General features: G+C 42.8%; 1 protein-coding gene across 19 annotated transcripts in view; it reads left to right on the top strand.

The window, feature by feature from the left end:
• PATJ (PATJ crumbs cell polarity complex component) overlaps positions 1-19,946 on the top strand; it is a 424,482-nt gene that overhangs the window by 3,933 nt on the left and 400,603 nt on the right. For 11 of the 19 annotated variants that reach the window (XR_013401362.1, XR_013401361.1, XR_013401351.1 and 8 more), the window contains exons 2-3: positions 18,546-18,602; positions 18,705-18,871. Coding sequence is in view for 16 of the 19 variants with exons in the window: in XM_077954993.1 (XP_077811119.1) it covers positions 18,581-18,602; positions 18,705-18,871 (189 nt within the window). In the remaining 3 variants the exon portion in view is untranslated. Of the gene's footprint in view, positions 1-12,762; positions 12,860-14,892; positions 14,998-17,434; positions 17,529-18,545; positions 18,603-18,704; positions 18,872-19,946 lie in introns of all 19 variants that reach the window. The other 8 variants (XM_077954947.1, XM_077954969.1, XM_077954885.1 and 5 more) reach the window with 5 other exon arrangements.

Below are 19,946 nucleotides of genomic sequence, written 5' to 3'. Positions count from 1 at the left end.
AATTTTTAGTAGGCCGGGCGCGGTGGCTCAAGCCTGTAATCCCAGCACTTTGGGAGGCCGAGACGGGTGGATCACAAGGTCAGGAGATCGAGACCATCCTGGCTAACATGGTGAAACCCCATCTCTACTAAAAAATACAAAAAACTAGCCGGGCGAGGTGACGGGCGCCTGTAGTCCCAGCTACTCGGGAGGCTGAGGCAGGAGAATGGCGTAAACCCGGGAGGCGGAGCTTGCAGTGAGCTGAGATCCGGCCACTGCACTCCAGCCTGGGCGACAGAGCAAGACTCCATCTCAAAAAAAAAAAAAAAAAAAAAAAAAAAATTTTTAGTAGAGACTGGGTCTTGCTATATCGCTCAGGCTGGTCTCGAGCTCCTGGTCCCAAGCTGTCCTCCCGACTTGGCCTGTGAAAATGTTAGACTTACAGGCGTGAACCACCCTTCCAGCCCAGAGAATTTCTTTACAGCCAGCTTCAAGATGGAAAAGCAGGGGAAGATTAGAGTCCTGCCTTGGGGAGAAAAAGGAGCAGATGAAAGGAGGGGCAGGAGAGTGTCAGACAGATTTCTGTTTTCTGAGGACTGCTTCTGAGACCTAAAGCGCCCCACCAGTGTAACAAAAGACTGTAACAAGAGTCATGGGAGTTATGAACCAGGAACCATAGATGAAAACCAATATACAATATCACAAGGAGGTCACATAAAATGGGTTTCCCATCAGAAAAATAGTTGTGTTTAAAGCTGAATAGAAATTGTATTAAGCTCTCTTCTGCATTTAATGAAACCGTAATAAGTTTAAGCCATGCATTAATATTTCTGTAACTGTAAAGCTAACATATTCATTGTAGAAAAATTGGAGAAAATTTTCAAAAAAGGAACTAAAAGTACACAAACTATCTACTATTGAGAGGTAACCACTAATAACATTAGGATGTATTTTCTTTCCGATTGCATTTTTAAAGTTAAAGAGAAAAATCTGTATATATGTTCTCATAGTGAATTCGCATTTAGAACCTTGTGATTCTGAGACAGTGGTTCAGCATTTTCTAGTTCTTACAACTGCATTTTTACTTAACAGCATTTAATCATTATCCTTACACTGAACAGCCAGCAGTCTGAATTTACTTGCTTTGTTAAAGTTTAACAAGAATACATTAGGTTGGGGAAGCCAAAGTGGGATTTAATTTGTTCACTTAAGACTTTGCTCCCCTTGGTGAGCCAACTTGGTAAGTTTTTTGAGAAACGGGACCGATCTGCCTTGGTATTTGCATGACCATTGCTATGTTTTTTTCCTTAGGGTTTTGTGTAGATTTGGATGCCTTTTTTTTTTTTTTTTTTTTTTTTTTTTGAGACGGAGTCTTGCTCTGTCGCCCAGGCTGGAGTGCAGTGGCCGGATCTCGGCTCACTGCAAGCTCCGCCTCCCGGATTCACGCCATTCTCCTGCCTCAGCCTCCCGAGTAGCTGGGACTACAGGCGCCCACAACCGCGCCCGGCTAATTTTTTGTATTTTTAGTAGAGACGGGGTTTCACCGTGGTCTCGATCTCCTGACCTTGTGATCCGCCCGCCTCGGCCTCCCAAAGTGCTGGGATTACAGGCGTGAGCCACCGCGCCCGGCCGATTTGGATGCCTTTTTAAAAGCCCTTATTTTAGGTTCTGGTGCAAATGGGGAGAAGTTTAGTGCCTGTCAATACCCTTCCTTTTAAGTCAGTGGGATAGATCGATGCTGAAGATGTGGAGCTCACTTATTTTTTGTGTTTGTACAGCTGTCCAGCCAGTAAAGTTTGGAGAGAGGGAATTGGGTCCACTTACCATGTAACGCTTGACAAGTCATTTAATTCTGGTCCTCCAGAATCTGGTCCCATTTGCAAATGGTCTGCCTTATAGAGATTTGGCAAGGTTGAAAGAAAATAATGTTCAAGAATGTGTCTTGTAATCTGTAAGCTATTATTCTCCTGCTTTTTGTTCCTCCCTTATGTTTAATTCCAGTAAAATTATGGAATTGTGATCTTTTTATTGGGAAGAACTCAAGTTTGTGAGTGCTCTTACTCAGATAGTTACTTTAAGAAAAGGCATAGAGACCATATGAGCTGAATTGATAAAGAATTCTTTTCTAAAAACACGGTGGAGGAAGAAAAAACAAAAACAAAACAGGAATCTTTCTGAAAAGGTATAGATTAAAACTTTACTACAGTAAGCCACTCTTACACATGGGCATGGGCCACTTTATATTGGGTTACTTAGGATTGAAATGTGCTGTAAATGCACAATACACACAATATTTTGAACAGATGTCTTGTAAAGGAAACTGAAATATCTTATTTTTATTTTTTGAGACACAGTTTCACTCTATTGCAAAGGCTGGAGCCGCCTCCTGGGTTCAAGTGATTCTTGTGCCTCAGTCTCCCAAGTAGCTGGGATTACAGGCGTGTGCCACCACGCCCTCCTAATTTGTGCATTTTTAGTAGAAACGGGGTTTCACCATGTTGCTCAGGCTGGTCTCGAACTTCTGACCTCATGATACACCCACCTCAGCCTCCCAAAGTGCTGGAATTACAAGCATGAGCCACTGATCTGAATATGTTTATTCTTAAGAGGGTTTAGTTTACCAAAGCAGTTATACTCTTATGTGTATAATGCCTTTTATTATTATTATTATTATTTTTTGAGACAAGTCTTGCTCTGTTGCCCATGCTGGAGTGCAGTGGCTTGATCTCCACTCACTCCAACCTCTGCCTCCCAGGTTTAAGCCATTCTCCTGCCTCAGCCTCCTGAGTAGCTGGAACTGCAGGCATGCACCACCATGTCTGGCTAATTTTTTTGTATTTTTAGTACAGATGGGGTTTCACCATGTTGGCCAGGCTGGTCTTGAACTTCTGACCTCAAGCGATCCACCCACCTCAGCCCCGCAAAGTGCTGTGATTACAGGCGTGAGCCACCGCACCTGGCCATGTAAATGGATTAATACTCCAAATTATAGGTCCTCTCTATAACCTCCGCCCTTGTACTCACTACAATGGTGAAACATTTTATTTTTTAGTCTTCTCAAACCTAACTTACTGATTACACACTAAAATCTCTGCTACAATAATTTAATTATTAGCTTTTGCAGTGCCATGATCATGGTTCACTAGCCCTGACCTCCTGGTCGCGAGGGTTCCTCCCACCTCAGCCTGGACTACCGGCATGCACTACCATGCTCAGCTAGTTTTAGTTTTTGTAGAGATGGAGTTTTGCCATGTTTTAAATCATTTTGATTGAAAAGAGGTACTAATAGTAGCTATCATTTGTTGAATGTGTACTGTGTGCTAGGCCAAATGCTCTAAATTATGCTCTTTAGTCTTTTCAACATACATATGAAGCAATTTTTTTTTTCTTTATTTCCCCTGAGATGGAGTCTCACCCTGTCACCCAGGCTGGAGTGCTGTGGCGCCATCTTGGCTCACTGCAACCTGCATCTCCTGGGTTCAAGCGATTCTCCTGCCTCAGCCTCCCAAGTAGCTGGGATTCAGGTGCCCAACACCACGCCCAGCTTTCTTTCTTTTTTTTTTTTTTTTAATTTAAACAGAATTTCGCTCTTGTTGCATTTTTAGTAGAGATGGGCTTCACCATGTTAGCCAGGCTGGTCTCGAACTCCTGACCTCATGATCTGCCCGCCTCAGCCTCCAAAAGTGCTGGAATTACAGGCATGAGCCACCGCACCCATCCATGAAGTAATTTTTATTAACTCGTTTTTACAAACAAGGGGACTGAGGTGTAGGGAGATTTAAACAATTGGCCCGCAGAGATTTCTTTTTTTTTTTTTTTGAGATGGAGTCTCGCTCTGTCGCCCAGGCTGGAGTGCAGTGGCGCGATCTCCGCTCACTGCAAGCTCCGCCTCCCGGGTTCACGCCATTCTCCTGCCTCAGCCTCCCGAGTAGCTGGGACTACAGGCGCCCACAACCGCGCCCGGCTAATTTTTTGTATTTTTTAGTAGAGACGGGGTTTCACCGTGGTCTCGATCTCCTGACCTTGTGATCCGCCCGCCTCGGCCTCCCAAAGTGCTGGGATTACAGGCGTGAGCCACCGCGCCCGGCCTAGCCCGCAGAGATTTCAAAGCTCATAGGCTATAGAATTTCCCATATTTCAATAATTGGCTATTGAATCAGCTGGCAAAAAGTTGATTATTGAAGTAGACATTTAGTTCTAATCCTGTTTTTGTGTTAGTGACCAACAGGAAATGATGTAAATTCTCACCAACAGGAGATTGGGTGAAGAAAGTATGTATTCCTACTGTCGAATGTTACTTAGTTGTTACAGTGGCTGAGGAGGAACTGCTTATATCATCATGAGTAACACCCCCAACCCCAGCCTGGTTTTTTTTTTGGAGACAGGGTCTCACTCTGTCGCCCAGGCTGTGGAGTGCAGTGGTGTGATCATGGCTCACTGCAGCCTAGACATCCTGGGTTCAATTGATCCTCCTACCTCAGCCTCCCAAGTAGCTGGGAGTACAGGTGTGTGCCACCACATCGGGCTAATTTTTAAATTTTTTGTCAAGATGGGGTCTTGCCATGTTGCCCAGGCTGGTCTCAAATTGTGGCTCAAGTGATCTGTTTGCCTTGGCCTCCCAAAGTGCTGGGATAACAGATGAATAAATCTTAAAAATGTAAAGTTGACCTTAAAATAGCAAATTGCTGAAGAATAAGTATACAGTATGATGTAATTTATATAAAGTTTAAAAATCTGCTGAACAATAATATTGTCAACCGGGACAATGTGTGTTTTAAGAATTTCACATTTGAATTTTGTCTATATTGATTGCTTGCATTTGGGAAGCTGCCTCATAGTTCAAAGAAGTTAATGGAACCACTGTGAGATTAACATTCTCTAATGTAGGTTGCACTCTTAGAACCAAAGCAGACCAAGGTCCTGCCCTTGCTTTGACCCTCTGCACGCCTTACTTGGTTTGGTGGATAGCTTTTAGGCCTGGGTCTGTGGGCTTTCAGGGACAGGTTAGTTCATTTCACTTTAGCTTCCATTATTAATAATTAGTAAGTGTGGCTTTGACAATAGGGGTTGGTGGGCAGGGCTTCTGCCTGGTCTGCCTTGGGGTTATTTTCTGGAGCTTTTTTTTGAGATGGAGTTTCACTACTTTTGCCCAGGCTGGAGTGCAATGGTGTGATCTCGGCTTACCACTCCACCTCCCAAGTTCAGGCGATTCTCCTGTTACTGCTGCTACTGAGTAGCTGGGATTACAGGCGCCCACGACCATGCCTGGCTAATATTTTTGTATTTTTAGTAGAGACAGGGGTTTCTCGATGTTGGTCAGGCTGGTCTTGAACTCCCAACCTCAGGTGTTCTGCCCTCATCGGCCTCCCAAAGTGCTGGGATACAGGCATGAGCCGCCGTGCCGGGCCCGTTTTTTGGAGCTTCTAATGAAGTTCCAGGACATAATGTGGTAGAAGAGGGAGATGAGTTAAGTGAATGTTGAAGGTCAGGTTGTAAATGTTCCCTCCATTTAAAATGTGAAGTATTCTCTCATTTTTAAAGTAGTTATCTACTAAACAGTCACTAACAGTGGAACCCCTTCCCCATGAAATTAACTCTCTCCAATGGCATCTATGTTTCCTTGCTTTGTTTTTACCTTTTTTCATAGCATCCCTTTCCCTTTTTTATTTTATTTTACCTTTTTTTTTTTTTTTGAGATGGAGCCTCACTCTGTTGCCCAGGCTGGAGTGCAGTGGTGCAATCTCCACTCACTGCTTCCTCTGCCTCATGGATTCAAGTGATTCTCCTGCCTCAGCCTCCCGAATAGCTGGGATTACAGGTGTGCACCACGACGTCTGGCTAATTTTTGTATTTTTAGTGGAAACGGGGTTTTACCATGTTAGCCAGGCTGTTCTCAAACTCCTGGCCTCAAGTGATCCACCTGCCATGGCCTTCCAGAGTGCTGGGAGTATAGGCGTGAGCCACCATGCCCGACTCCTGATATGACCATGATTTCTGGGGAGAAGTTGGGAGTGCACAGTCTGCAGTATGGGTAAAATCGAACAGCATTTTTGAGGTGGAAACGAATCATTAGTGAATAGTATGAATGCCCAGGTCTTGTTAATGGGCACTGGCTACATGATCAGAGACCTCTAAGTGTGAAAATTGCCCAGATTTTTTTGTCACCGTTGCTCATTGGAGAAAGCTGCTACCAACCAGAATACAGAAGCCTACCACAGACAGGGTGTGGTGTCTCTAGCCTGTAATTCCAGCACTTCGGGAGGCTGAGGCAGGTGGAACGTCTGAGGACAGGAGTTCAAGAAAAGCCTGATCAACATGGGGAAAGCCCGCCTTTACTAAAAATACAAAAACTAGCCAGGTGTGGTGGTGCATACCTATAGTCTCAGCTATTAGGGAGGCTGAGGCAGGAGGATTGCTTGAACCCGGGAGGTGGAGGTTGCAGTGAGCCAAGATTGCACCACTGCACTCCAGCCTGGGCAACAGAGTGAGACCCTATCTCAAAAAAAAAAAAAAAAAAAAAAAAAAGGGCTGGGTGTGGTGGCTCACGCCTGTAATCCCAGCACTTTGGGAGGCCGAGGCGGTGGATCACCTGAAGTTGGGAGTTTGAGACCAGCCTGACCAACATGGGAAAATCCCATCTCTACTAAAAATACAAAATTAGCCAGGCATGGTGGCTCATACCTGTAATCCCAGCTACTTGGGAAGTTGAGGCAGGAGAATTGCCTGAACCCGGGAGGCAGACAGAGGTTGCAGTGAGCCAAGATCGCACCATTGCACTCCAGCCTGGGCAACAAGAGCAAAACTCCATCTCACAAAATAAAAATAATAAAAGAAGGCTACCATATAACAGTTTAACTTTGTTCCTACAAAAGTGGCCAAGTTATAGGCAGAGTATTGATATGCTTTGGTTAACTTTGAATAATTTAATGAGAAAATTAGCGTGAGTTAACTGAATTATTCTGAAAAACTGACTCTGTTTTCATTTCTTTCTTTTTTTTTTTTTTTTTGAGACAGGGTCTTGCTCTGTCACCCAGGCTGGAGTGTAGTGGCGCCATCTCGGCTCACTGCATCCTCTGCCTCCCAGGTTCAAGCGATTCTTCTGCCTCAGCCTCCCGAGTAGCTGGGATTACAGGCACCTGCCACCACGCCCAGCTAAGTTTTGTATTTTTAGCAGAGGCAGAGTTTCACCATTTTGGCCAGGCTGGTCCTAAACTCCTGACCTTGTGATCCGCCCGCCTCGGCCTCCCAAAGTGTTGGAATTACAGGCATGAGCCATGGCGCCCAGCCTTCATTTCATTAAAAAAAAAAATTATGTTCATTGAAGCACTATTCACAAGTTTTTATTTCAGATTCTGAATTTAAAGTGGTGTCTTTCAACTTCAACATTTCCTGAATGTTCACTGTCAGGAGGATTTAAACATTGCTTAAACATTGCTTAGGCTTAAGCAATGTTAAGCAAACTGTCAGGATTGTTCTGGAATTTATATGTGTTTCCAAAATTCCAGGGATATAGTGGTCCAAAATATAGTATTTTTATATTTAAAGTGTTGGGAAAAGGTCTTGTCATTTGGTAGGAACACAAGGCTAGGACACCTGACTTGAGTCTGCATTTGTATAGCAGCAGATGTATTTATTTGAAGTACTGGTGAAGAGCAACCATTATTCTTTGGCTAGGAAAGTTTGTTTATCATTTAATCAGTACTTCCTAAATGCTGAACTTTGAGGACAAAAGAATGATAATTAGACACATCCTGAGCTTTGTACTGCAAACAATAGAAACTTAAAGCTTCAATTTTTGAATAACTTCAGAAATCATGACTATATTTATGCTTGACATTGATATTTGCACTTGATATTGATAAACATAAATATGATTATATTTACACTTGCTCATTGATTCTTCCAACTCCTTGGTTCAATGAGCTCTGGAAAATTCCCACTGGGGAGTTATGTGTGGTCTAATGGTGACCTGCCCCATTCACAGGTGTGGTTAGAGGCCGAACACCTGTTCTTTCCCACAGAGATTGCAAGTGATCTTTTTCTCCCCAAATTTCAGCTTAGGCATATCATATATCTTAGTAAATCAGTGGGGAGTTACATTCTTGTGAGGTGCTGGGAGCTCAAAAAGCGTGTTTTGCAGAATCCTTACTTTGCCTAAATTCTTGATCTGTTATATATATTTTATTTTTATTCTTTTTGAGACAGAGTCTTGCTCTGTCACCAGGCTGGAGTGCAGTGGCATGATCTTAGCTCACTGCAATCTCCACCTTCCCGGTTCAAGCAATTCTCCTGCCTCAGCCTCCCAAGTAGCTGGGATTACAGGCACGCATCACCACGCCCAGTTGATTTTTGTATTTTTAATAGAGATGGGGTTTCACCATGTTGACCAGGCTGGTCTCGAACTCCTGACCTCAGGTGATCCACCTGCCTCGGCCTCCCAAAGTGCTGGGATTACAGACGTGAGCCACCATGCCTGGCCTATGTATTTTATTTATTAAGTTTTTTATCTTAATCAGATCAAGAGTTTAATAAAATATATATAATAAATATAATAAAATAAATAGAGAATATAATTTAATTTAAAATTAAATTTCTTTCTCTCTTCAAATACTTCATTAATTGCCATCGGCCTAGGCCTTGTTAAAAAGCCACAATATTATAATAATTTCCTTCAATCACATTCTACAGTGAACCAGATATGAAAAATTCATGGCACGAACTCTCTTGATCAATGATGGAGTGGAAGCTCCCAAGCATAATAAAGTTCTCCTTCTCTGAAGGCTGTCCAAGTATAAGGACAGTAGTACAATGTGGCATCTTAATTTCTAGCTGTGATCAATTGTAGGTAGCCTATCTATGACAAGTTAGACTCAGTTTTACCATGTCAACAAAGTTGAAATCCCCCTCCATAAGCCCTGTTGGTTTCTTAACTAAACAGGTCAAGTTTGAATGACCAAAGATTTCATGTGACCATACTCTGAGTGAGACATAGGTTCCATTTAGCCTGAGTGCTGTTTGATGGATAGTGAGTTGCAGAGTTACTTGTGTTTCTTCCTTCTCTTGTCATATACTCTTTTTCTATCACAGCTAACTGCACCCTCAATTTCCTGGGGTCAGGTGATTCTCCCACCTCAGCCTCCCAAATAACTGAAACTACACCTTTGCCACTGTGCCTGGCTAATTTTTTTTTTTTTGTAGATACAGGATTTTGCTATGTTGCCCAGGCTGGTCTCAAACTCCTGGGCTCAAGCAATCCACCCACTTGGGCCTTTCAAAGTCCTGGGATTACAGGCATGAGCCACCATGCCTGGCCTTATGTACTTGTAGAGCTTTAATCTTCTTCCCTAGACATTTCTTTACACCATGGAATTGTAATTTTCCAGGCCTGCTCTGTGGGCATAGTTTAAGCTTACTAATTATGAGTCAGAGACTTGGGTTTCATGGTGTGCACCTGTAGTCCCACCGACTCAGGAGGGTGAGGTGGAAGGATCTCTTTAGCCCAGGAGTTCAAATGCAGCCTGGCAACATAATGAGACTGTTTCTAAGAAAATAGAATAAAATAAGAGAGGTAGATGGCCAACCAATTTCTACCCTTAATCCTTACCAAGGGATACTCCACTGTGGTCTCCAAAATGTGCAAGATGATCCATTAAGAGGTTAGGAAGATGGCAGGGCACGATGGCTCACGCCTGTAATCCCTGCACTTTGGGAGTTCGAGGCGGGTTGGTCACGAGGTCAGGAGTTCAAGACCAGCCTGGCCAAGATAGTGAAACCCCGTCTCTACTAAAAATACAAAAATTAGCTGGATGTAGTGGTGGTCACTTGTAATCCCCACTCCTTGGAAGGCTGAGGCACAGAATTGCTTGAACCCGGGAGGTGGAGGTTGCAGTGAGCCGAGATTGCGCCACTGCACTCCAGCCTGGGCGACAGTGAGACTCCGTCTCAAAAAAAAAAAGAGCTTAGGAAGATGACAATAAAACTTTAGCATTTTTACCTTACCCTCAAGTTTCTATGTTATGTTTTAAAACGTATGTTAGTATAGTAGTATTTGTTTATTTTAAAATAAATTGAGATACATGGCCAACACATTTTTACTGATGGGAATGTGTGTTTTAAAAAGTTTGAAGACCACTAATCTATACTATTATCAGAATTACCTTTTAAAAATAGAAATCTGGACTCAGTACTTCCCTACTTAAAAGCCTTTAATTATTTCCTGTTGCTAAAAGGATAAAGACCAGTCTGCTTAGCATTATTTACAAGGACCCTGTCAAATTGCTCTGTCTAAATCAGTGCTTCTCAGACTATCAGTGGTGAAAGATCGGGCTCCTCACTCTATAATCTTTCAAGAACTGATATTTTTGTAAAATAAGTTATTAGAAAAAATGAAATTTTTAAAAGACATACAAAATAAGGCCAAGTTTTTTTTTTTTTTCTTTGGGACAGACTTTCTGTTGCCCAGGCGGGGGTGCAATGGTGTGATCCAGGCTCACCACAATCTCTGCCTCCCGGGTTCAGGCAGTTCTCCTGCCTCAGCCTCCCGAGTAGCTGGATTACAGGCACCCGCTACCACGCCTGGCTAGTTTTTGTATTTTTAGTAGAGACGGGGTTTCTCCTTGTTAGTCTTGAACTCCTGACCTCAGGTGATCCACCCGCCTCGGCCTTCCAAACTGCTGGCGTTGCAGGTGTGAGCCACCGCACCCAGCTGCCAAGTCTTTTATTACTAAATGTAAGACATTTTACTCTGCCATATTGCAGGAAAGTTTCTGAATGTTCATTCCCAATTTCGATACCTGTGCCTTTATAGGCCAAGCATCAGTTTGCAGTTTATACTTGGAGTAATAGTTGTCTTTTTTCCCTTTTCTGCTACTTCTAGATACCTTATATTAGGTCCTTTAAAGCTAGTTATTGTTTTCACAGAAAGTCATGCACTTTTGCACCTGTATGCAGTGGTTCTTCAGTTGTGATCTCTGGTCTAGGAGCATCACAGGGTCACCAGAGAACTTGCTAGAAATGCAGATTTTCAGGGCCTACCTCAGACCTACTGAATCAGCAACTCTGAGGGTGGGACTCTGCAATTTCTGGTATAACAAGCCCTACAGGTGATTCTGATGCATGCTAAAGTTTGAGAACCACTAACCTAGGGTAGCCTTATATATTACTCAAACCAGGACACTTTTATTTTTTTATTTTTTTGGAGACAGAGTCTCTTTCTGTCACCTAGGCTGGAGTGCGGTGGCATGATTTCGGTTCACTGAAACCTCCGTCTCCCGGATTCAAGCAATTCTTCTGCCTCAGCCTCCCAAGTGGCCGGGACTGCAGGCATGTGCCACCACGCCTGGCAGAGTTTTGTATTTTTAGTAGAGACACGGTTTCATCATATTGGCCAGACTGGTCTCCAACTCCTGACCTCAAGTGATCCGTCCACTTCGGCTTTCCGAAGTGTTGGGATTACAGGCATGAGCCGCTGCGCCAGGCCTAAACCGAGACACTTTGGAGAGCAAAGAGACTGAAATACAGCACTATTAATAATGATGCTGGGTAAAGTGCGACTTGAGGCTGTCAAGAGCAAACGAGGACTGATGGTCACTCTACTTTTGCTATTTTACTTTATTTTATTTATTTATTTTTTTGAGATGGAGTCTCGCTCTGTCACCCAGGCTGGAGTGCGGTGGTGTGATCTCGGCTCACTGCAACCTCCATCTTCTGAGTTCAAGCAATTCTCCTGTTTCACCCTCCTGAGTAGCTGGGATTACAGGTGCCTGGCACCACACCCGGCTAATGTTTATATTTTTAGTAGAGACAGAGTTTCTTTTTTCTTTTTTATTCCTGAGACAAGATTTCGCTCTGTTGCCCAGGCTGGAGTGCAATGGCGTGATCTTGGCTCACCACAACCTCCGCCTCCCGAGTTCAAGCAATTCTTCTGCCTCAGGCTCCCGAGTAGCTGGGATTACAGGCATGTACCACTACCCCCAGCTGATTTTGTATTTTTGGCAGAGACGGGGTTTCACCATGTTGGTCAGGCTGGTCTCGAACTCCTGATCTCAGGTGATCCACCCGCCTCAGCCTCCCAAAGTGCTGGGATTACAGGCATGAGCCACCACCCCCGGCCAGTAGAGATGGTTTCACCATGTTGGCCAGGCTGGTCTTGACCTCCTGACCTCAGGTGATCCCCATGCTTTGGCCTCCCAAAGTGCTGAGATTACAGGTGTGAGCCACTGCTCCTGGCCTGTTTTTTTTGTTTGTTTTTGAGACAGAGTGGTGCTTTGTCACCCAGGCTGGAGTGCAGTGGCATGATCTCAGCTCACTGCAACCTCTTCCTCCTGGATTCAAGTGATTCTCTCACCTCTGCCTCCCAAGTAACTGAGACAACAGGCGTGCGCCACCATGCCTGGCTAGTTTTTTATATTTTTAGTAGAGATGGGGTTTCATCATATTGGCTGGACTGGTCTTGAACTCCTGACCTCGTGATCCGCCCGCCTCAGCCTCCCAAAGTGCTGGGAACAGGCATGAGCTGCCATGCCCGGACTGTTTTTTTAATTTACAATGAGAGAGTTTTCTGTTGTGTTCTCATTCCAGTACTCCTAAACTTTTTAGGTGGGGTTTAGTCACTCTTTCTTTATGATTTTTCTTAGCACATGGTACACACCTCTGCTCTGCTATTGTGTGTATATGCCTTATAGTACAATTATCCCACTGTGTGGCTTGCAGACTGTCATAGCCATCATTTTTTTGGTCACTTTTCCTTTTTTTTTTTTTTTTTTAATTTTGCTCTGTTGTCAGACTGGAGTGCAGTAGTGCAATCATGGTTCACTGCAACCTCGATCTTCTGGGCTCAAGCAATTTTCCCACCTTAGCCTCCCGAGTAGCTGGGACACAGGTATGTGTTAGCAGGCCTGGCTAATTTTAAAATTTTTTTTGTAGGTACTGGGTCTCACTATGTTGTCCAGGCTGGTCTTGAATTCCTGGACTCAAACAATTCTTGCACCTTGGCTTCCTAAAGTGCTGGGATTACAAGTGTGAGCCACTGCATTGGGCCCTATTTTTCATTATTTTTAGTTTTGTTTTTTGAGACAGAGTCTCATGCTGTCGCCCAGGCTGGAGTGCAGTGGCACTATCTCAGCTCACTGCAGCCTCAACCTCCCAGAACCCAGGTGATCTTCCCACCTCAGCCCCCTGAGTAGCTAGGACTACAGGTGTGCACCATCACACCCAGCTAATTTTTGTATTTTATGTAGATACAGGGTTTTGCCATGTTATCCAGACTGGTTTCAAACTCCTGGGCTCAAGTGATCCACCTGCCTCTGTCTCCTAAAGTGCTGGGTTTAGAGGCATGAGCCACCACGCCTGGCTCCCTAGTTTTTAAATTATAAAATTAATACCTGCAGCATGTAAGGTTGTAAAATGGAAAGTTTAATTTTTAAATCTCTCCATCCTCACATCTACTTTCTAGAAGTAATCACTATTACTACATTGACTATCTTTCTAAATCTCTTTTTTTTTTTTGTTATGTGTATCTAGCTATGTTGACCATGCTGATGTTGAACTCCTGGGCTCAAGTGATCCTCCCACCTCAGCCTCCTGAGTAGCTGGGATTATAGGCACATGCCAGCATGCTTGGTTTAACTCTTCTTCTAGAAACCTACACACACACATTTTTTTTTTCTTACAAACGTGAAAATAATGCACTCATTCTGAAACTCTGTTTTCCTCATTCAGTTGTGCATATTGGATAACTTCTCTGTGTTAATGCAAAGGGCTGAATTGTCAAAGCATCTTCATATGAATGTGAAATCTTACCCAACTCCAAACCTTACTCATGATTCAGAGGTTAGAGGCAGAAGCCAGACACAGATGAGCATTCCTTCCTGGAGGAGCCCCCAGCCAGCAGGCACAACTTCCAAAAAATTTCACTTTCTTCTACATTCGGACATATTATCAACATACTGAAAACAGTTATATATGATTGATATGAAGTCACTTCTTCATGTATTTATGATAGGCTTACTGTAGTGTTTTTTTTTTTTTTTTTTTTTTTGAGATGAAGTTTTGCTCTTGTCGCCCAGGCTGGAGTGCAGTGGCACAATCTTGGCTTGCTGCAACCTCTGCCTTCTGGGTTCAAACAATTCTCCTGCCTCAGCCTCCCGAATAGCTGAGATTTCAGGCACCCACCACCACGCCCAGCTGATTTTTGTACTTTTAGTAGAAACAGGGTTTCACCAAGTTGGCCAGGCTGGTCTCAAACTCGTAATCTCGAGTGATCCGCCCACCTCGGCCTCCCAAAGTGCTGGGATTACAGTAGGGCCACCACGCCCAGCCCTACTGTAGTTCTTAATTTGTTTACAGAAGTAAAATTCAACCTCGGGACACATTTTTTTGCTTTGGATTAACAAATGTTTTTCCTAAAGAAGCCTTTTCTGTTTTGGGAATCTCTAGTTTTTGTTGTTGTTTTTTAAAGAGTCAGTGTCTCCCTCTGTCACCCAGGCTGGAGTACAGTGGCATAATCATAGCTCACTATAGCCTCGAACTTCTGGGTTCAAGCAATTCTCTGGCCTCAGCCTCCAAAGCCACTGAACCTGCTAAGGGGAATCTCTAGTTCTCTATTCTCTTAGTTACACAAATAGAAAATGCCTGTGATTATCTCCTGTTTTCCGGCTAGCCATGCCCCAAACATCCATAAATTCTCAGATTATTTACAGAAGGCAGTTAAGGGAGACCAGATCTATCCTGATATTTTAAAATAAGAGACCCTTTCTTATCTATTATAAACCTTTATCATGTTTACTAGGAAGTCAGCTGTCGTGCAGAGAATCCCCCAAGCTTGTCCAACCCAGGACGGCTTTGAATGCAGCCTGACACAAATTCATAAACTTTCTTAAAACATTATGAGTTTTTTTTTTTTTTTTTTTAAAGCTCATCAGCTATCGTTAGTGTATTTTATGTGTAGCCCAAGACAGTCCTCCTCTTCCAGTGTGGCCCAGGGAAGCCAAAAGATTGGACACCCCTGCAGCTAAACGAGTGAGTCACAGGCTTGCTGTTAACCCTTTCCCCCTCATTCCCTTTTCAATACATTCAGACCTATTTCATCATTTTAATTGCTGTTTTTTTGTTTGTTTGTTTTTTGGTTTTTTTTTTTTTTGAGACAAAGTCTCGCTCTGTCGCCCAGGCTGGAGTGCAGTGACACGATCCCAGCTCACTGAAACCTCCACCTCCTGGGTTCAAGTGATTCTCTTGCCTCAGCCTCCCAAGTAGCTGGGATCATAGGTGCCTGCCACCACGCCCAGCAAATTTTTGTGTTTTTAGTAGATGGGGTTTCACCATGTTGGTCAGGCTATTCTCCAGCTCCTGACCTCAAGTGATCTGCCTACCTTGGCCTCCCAAAGTGATGGGATTACTGGCGTGAGCCACAGTGCCCGGGCTGATTGCTTTTGATAATTTACTTTTTCCAGGAGTTTTGCTATTAAAAATGCAGTAAATACCCTTGCACACACATCTTTGTGCCCCTTTGCCAGTATTTCTTTCAGAGTGACACTCAGAAGTAAAAACTACACACTCTTTTAGGACAACTTAGCAGTGTCAGTATACATTGTGCAAATTTTTATTTCCACCTATTTTTTCATGACATTTGGAGTATAAACTATTATTTTCTCTAATAAATCAATAAATGTCAAAATCAATAAATGTCAGTTGAGATTTGGCAGTAAATAAAATGTCATCTTATTGTTTTAGTTTGCATTCTTTGATTTGGAGAGGTTGATGTGTTGATGACCAGCAGACCGCTCCTGTCAGTCCTGTTGGGCTGTATGCTGCTATATGAGAGTACAGTGCTGTCATGACTGCCCTTCTGTTATTCACAGTTACCTCTCGCTGGGTAGTTGTATGAGTTGTACAGTGGAGATGCTGAGCGCATCAGAAGTATTTCTTTGATGTTCTATTCAGCACTTCTTTTGGTATTCCCATTGAATCCAGTGAACATTTGGATGGAATACTTAGACCTTTTATCAATGCCAATGGCATCCTTTATTGGTTTTCAATATGCTTTTTTGCTCAATGATCTCGAATTAGAAGATAAAGATCTCATTCAGCCACCATATCCAGGTTGATGTGAGAAAATTTTGATTGTATAATACTCATATTTCTTTGATGGTTCATTACAAGTGTGTATCACTAGTAAAAATCACTGAAAATGTCTCATTTTGGTCATACATAGTAAAGGGTTTTGCTAGCCTTTTGAGTTTTTAATTATGTTACATTTTAGGTTAATTTCATCAAATCACTAGAATTAAGGAAACATTATCCATAGAGAATGCCACTTTGAGTGGTTTCTTTTTTCTTTTTCTTTTTCTTTTTTTTTTTTTTTTTGGAAAAAGAGTCTGGTTCTATTTCCTAGGCTGGAGTGTAATGGCATGATCTCGGCTCACTGCAACCTCCACCGCCCAGATTCAAGCAGTTCCCCTGCCTCAGCCTCCCGAGTAGCTGGAATTACAGGCGAGCGCCACCACGCCTGACTAATTTTTGTATTTTTAGTAGAGACAGGGTTTCTCTGTGTTGGCCAGGCTGGTCTTGAATTCCTGACCTCAGGTGATCCACCCACCTCGATCTCTCCAAGTGTGGGATTACAGGTGTGAGCCGCAGCATACCTGTAATTTCTTTTGAGCTATAGATGGCTAGTAAAAGTCTGAGATCATTTGTACAGCTCGGGAATTTTTCTTTTATTTTTTGTTGAGATGGGGTCTCCCTTTGTCACCCGGGCCAGAGTGCAGTGGCATGATCATGGCTCACTGCAACCTTGACCTCCTGGGCTCAAGCGATCCTCTCACCTCAGTCTCCAGTGTAGCTGGGATTATAGGTACAAGCCACCACATCGGCTAATTTTTTTTGTTTTTGTAGAGATGAGGTTTCACTTTGTTGCCCAGGCTGATCTCAAACTCCTGGCTTCAAGTGATCCTTCCACCTTGACTTCCTAAAGTGCTGGGATCACAGTGAGCCACTGTGCCTGGCCTGGTTCAATAAATTTTGATAAATATATACATCTGTGTAAACAGTACCCACTTCAAGACACAGAATGTTTCCGTCACGCCAAAAAAGCTTCCTTGAACCCCTTCCCAGTGTAGGGGAGGGAAAATAGCTTCTACCCTTCCAAGTTTTCGGTTGGGGCCCCTGTAATAAAAGGTAGATTAACAAGAGAAAAACATGTAAACTTGTTTAATGTAAGTTTTACATGACATGGGAGCCTTCATAAGGAAATGACCCGAAGAAACAGTAAAACCTGAGTGTTTTTAAGTTAGGTTTGATGAAGAAGGAAGAGTTGTGGAATGTGATAGGACAGAAAGGGATATGAGCTAAGAGGAGTAAACTGGGAAAAACTTAACAAGGCCTGTTTGTTCAGATTCCTCTGGGTGTTCCTCTATTTCTATTTTTAAATTTTGAGACAGGGTCTCACTCTTTTCCCCAGGCTGGAGTGCAGTGGCTCATAGCTCACTGCGGCCTCATCCTCTTGGGCTCAAGTGATCCTCCTGCCACAGCCTCCTAAGCAGCGGGGACTACGGGTATGTGCCACTATGCATGGCTGAGTTTTTAAATTTTTTGTAGAGATGGGCTCTTACTGTGTTGCCCAAGCTGGCCTCAAACTCTGGGGCGCAAGTAATCCTCCTTCCTCGGCCTCCCAAAGTGCTGGGATTATAGGCATGAGTCACTGCACCTAGCCACTCTGTCTTTTGAGATTAAGATGCTGCTATCTTCTGGGTATAGAGAGGACACCTCTCACACGAGGATCCTATGATCTGCTTCAGGGGAAGTCCTTTCTGCACCTGCTGTTTCTCAGATTCCTTCAGCTTAAAATATGCAACATGCCAAGGTGTCATATTTTGAGAGTAGTATGTTCTGAAGCCTGTCATGGTCAACTCCCTATCACCCTGCCCCAGGTAAATTTATCTATAATTGTAGATTAGTTTTGTCAGTACTTGAACTTCATATGAATGGAATCATACAGTGCAGTTTGTGACTTTTTTGGGTCAGGTTTCTTTTTTCAACATACCATTTTTGAGATTTATCCTTGTTGTGTGTATCAGTAATTTTTCCTTTTCATTTCTGAATATTATATACCATTTGTTTATTCATCTGTTTCTAGACACTTGGGTTTTTATAGTTTTGGGGTTTTTATAAATAAAAATGCTATAAACTTCTATGTACAGGCGTTTTTGTGAGCATATATTTTCATGAATACTGCGTAAGTATTTGTGAGTGGAAGTGCTGGGTCATATAGTAAGTGTATTTTTAACTTTATGAGAAACTACCAATTTTCCAAAGTGGTTGTGACATTTTACATTTCTCTTAGCAATGTACAATAGTTCCAGGCACTTACAGCCTCGACGCTTAGTATTGTCTGTTTTTAAATTTTAATTATCTTAATGGGTGTGTAGTGGCACCTCATTGTGGTTATAATTTGAATTTCACTGAGTGGAGTCTTGATAAAGAATGTTCTTGAGGTTTTCCTAAATTTTTCTACAGGATTATAGCCATATACAATTGAAATTCATCTTTTATATTTTTAAATTTTTCTTTAGGTATCTTTAAGAGTGATTGAAGGGAATAATTCAAAATGCCTGAAAATCCTGCTACAGGTATACTGGATATATTGTTCTATAATTTAATTAATTAATGATTTTAAAATGGAATCTCAGATGGGACTTAACTATTACTCTACTTATTCATCTTAACCCAAGATAAACTGCAGGTCCTGCAGGTACTTGATCGCCTGAAAATGAAATTGCAGGAGAAGGGTGACACATCACAGAATGAGAAGTTATCTGTGTTTTATGAGACACTAAAGAGTCCTCTCTTCAACCAGATACTCACACTTCAGCAGTCCATCAAGCAACTGAAAGGACAAGTAAGTTACCCATCAGTTTCACGTTAATATATGTATTAATATATTCAAACCATCAAAGAAAGATAGAGGAGATAGACAAAGACAAATTATCTTTAAGGACTCAGTTCAGCAAAGAGGCTGTATTGGGACCTGTAACCTATAACCTGTGGGTAGCACTGGCATAGACAATTTAGAAATGTCGATAATCAATTTTTTCTTTCGCAGCTGGGCGTGGTGGTGTGTACCGGTAGTCCCAGCAACTCAGGAGTCTGAGGTGGGAGGATTGTGTGAGCCCAGGGGTTCCAGGTTGCAGTGAGCCATGGTCATGCCACTTCACTCCAGCCTGGATGACAGAGTTGAGACCCTGTCTCTCAAAAAAAAAAAAAAAAAAAAAAATTGTGCTTGGTTTTAGAATATGGTTTTTGTACTTATTTAAATATGTAAAGGTCAGATGCTTTGAGAATTCTCAACATCTTCAAAATTATAAAATAGTGCTTAAGTTAAATATATTTTCTTTTTATTTTGAGACAAGGTTTCTCTCTGTCACTGAGGCTGGAATGCAGTGCTGTGATCCTAGCTCATTGCAGCCTTGACCTCCCACGCTCAAGCAATGCTCCCACCTCAGCTTCCAGAGTAGCTGGGATAGGTGTGTGCCACCACAGTTGGGCTAATTTTAAAAAATTTTTATAGAGACAGGGTCTCCCTATGTTGCCCAGGCTGGTCTCATACTATTGGCCTCAAGCAGTCTTCCTACCTCAGCCTTCCAAAGTGCTGGGAATATGGGCATGAGCCACCTCACCCAGGCGTATTTTCTTTGTGAAGTCTTTTTTTTTTTTTTTTTAAGTAGAGACAGGATTTCACCGTGTTAGCCAGGTTGGTCTCTATCTCCTGACCTCGTGATCCGCCCACCTCAGCCTCCCAAAGTGCTGGGATTACCGGCGTGAGCCACCTCGCTTGGCCTGGCCTGAGCCAACTCGCCCTGCCGAAGTCTTTTATCTAACAAGAAGTGATCATGCCCTTATAGCACAATAGTCACGCTTCTCTTAATTATCAAATATTTATTGTCTTTCATGCATATTCTGATTAAAAGTTCCTT

Source organism: Macaca mulatta, chromosome 1, assembly GCF_049350105.2.
Source record: "Macaca mulatta isolate MMU2019108-1 chromosome 1, T2T-MMU8v2.0, whole genome shotgun sequence".
NCBI lineage: Eukaryota > Metazoa > Chordata > Mammalia > Primates > Cercopithecidae > Macaca > Macaca mulatta.
This window is presented reverse-complemented; position numbering and strand designations above follow the sequence as displayed.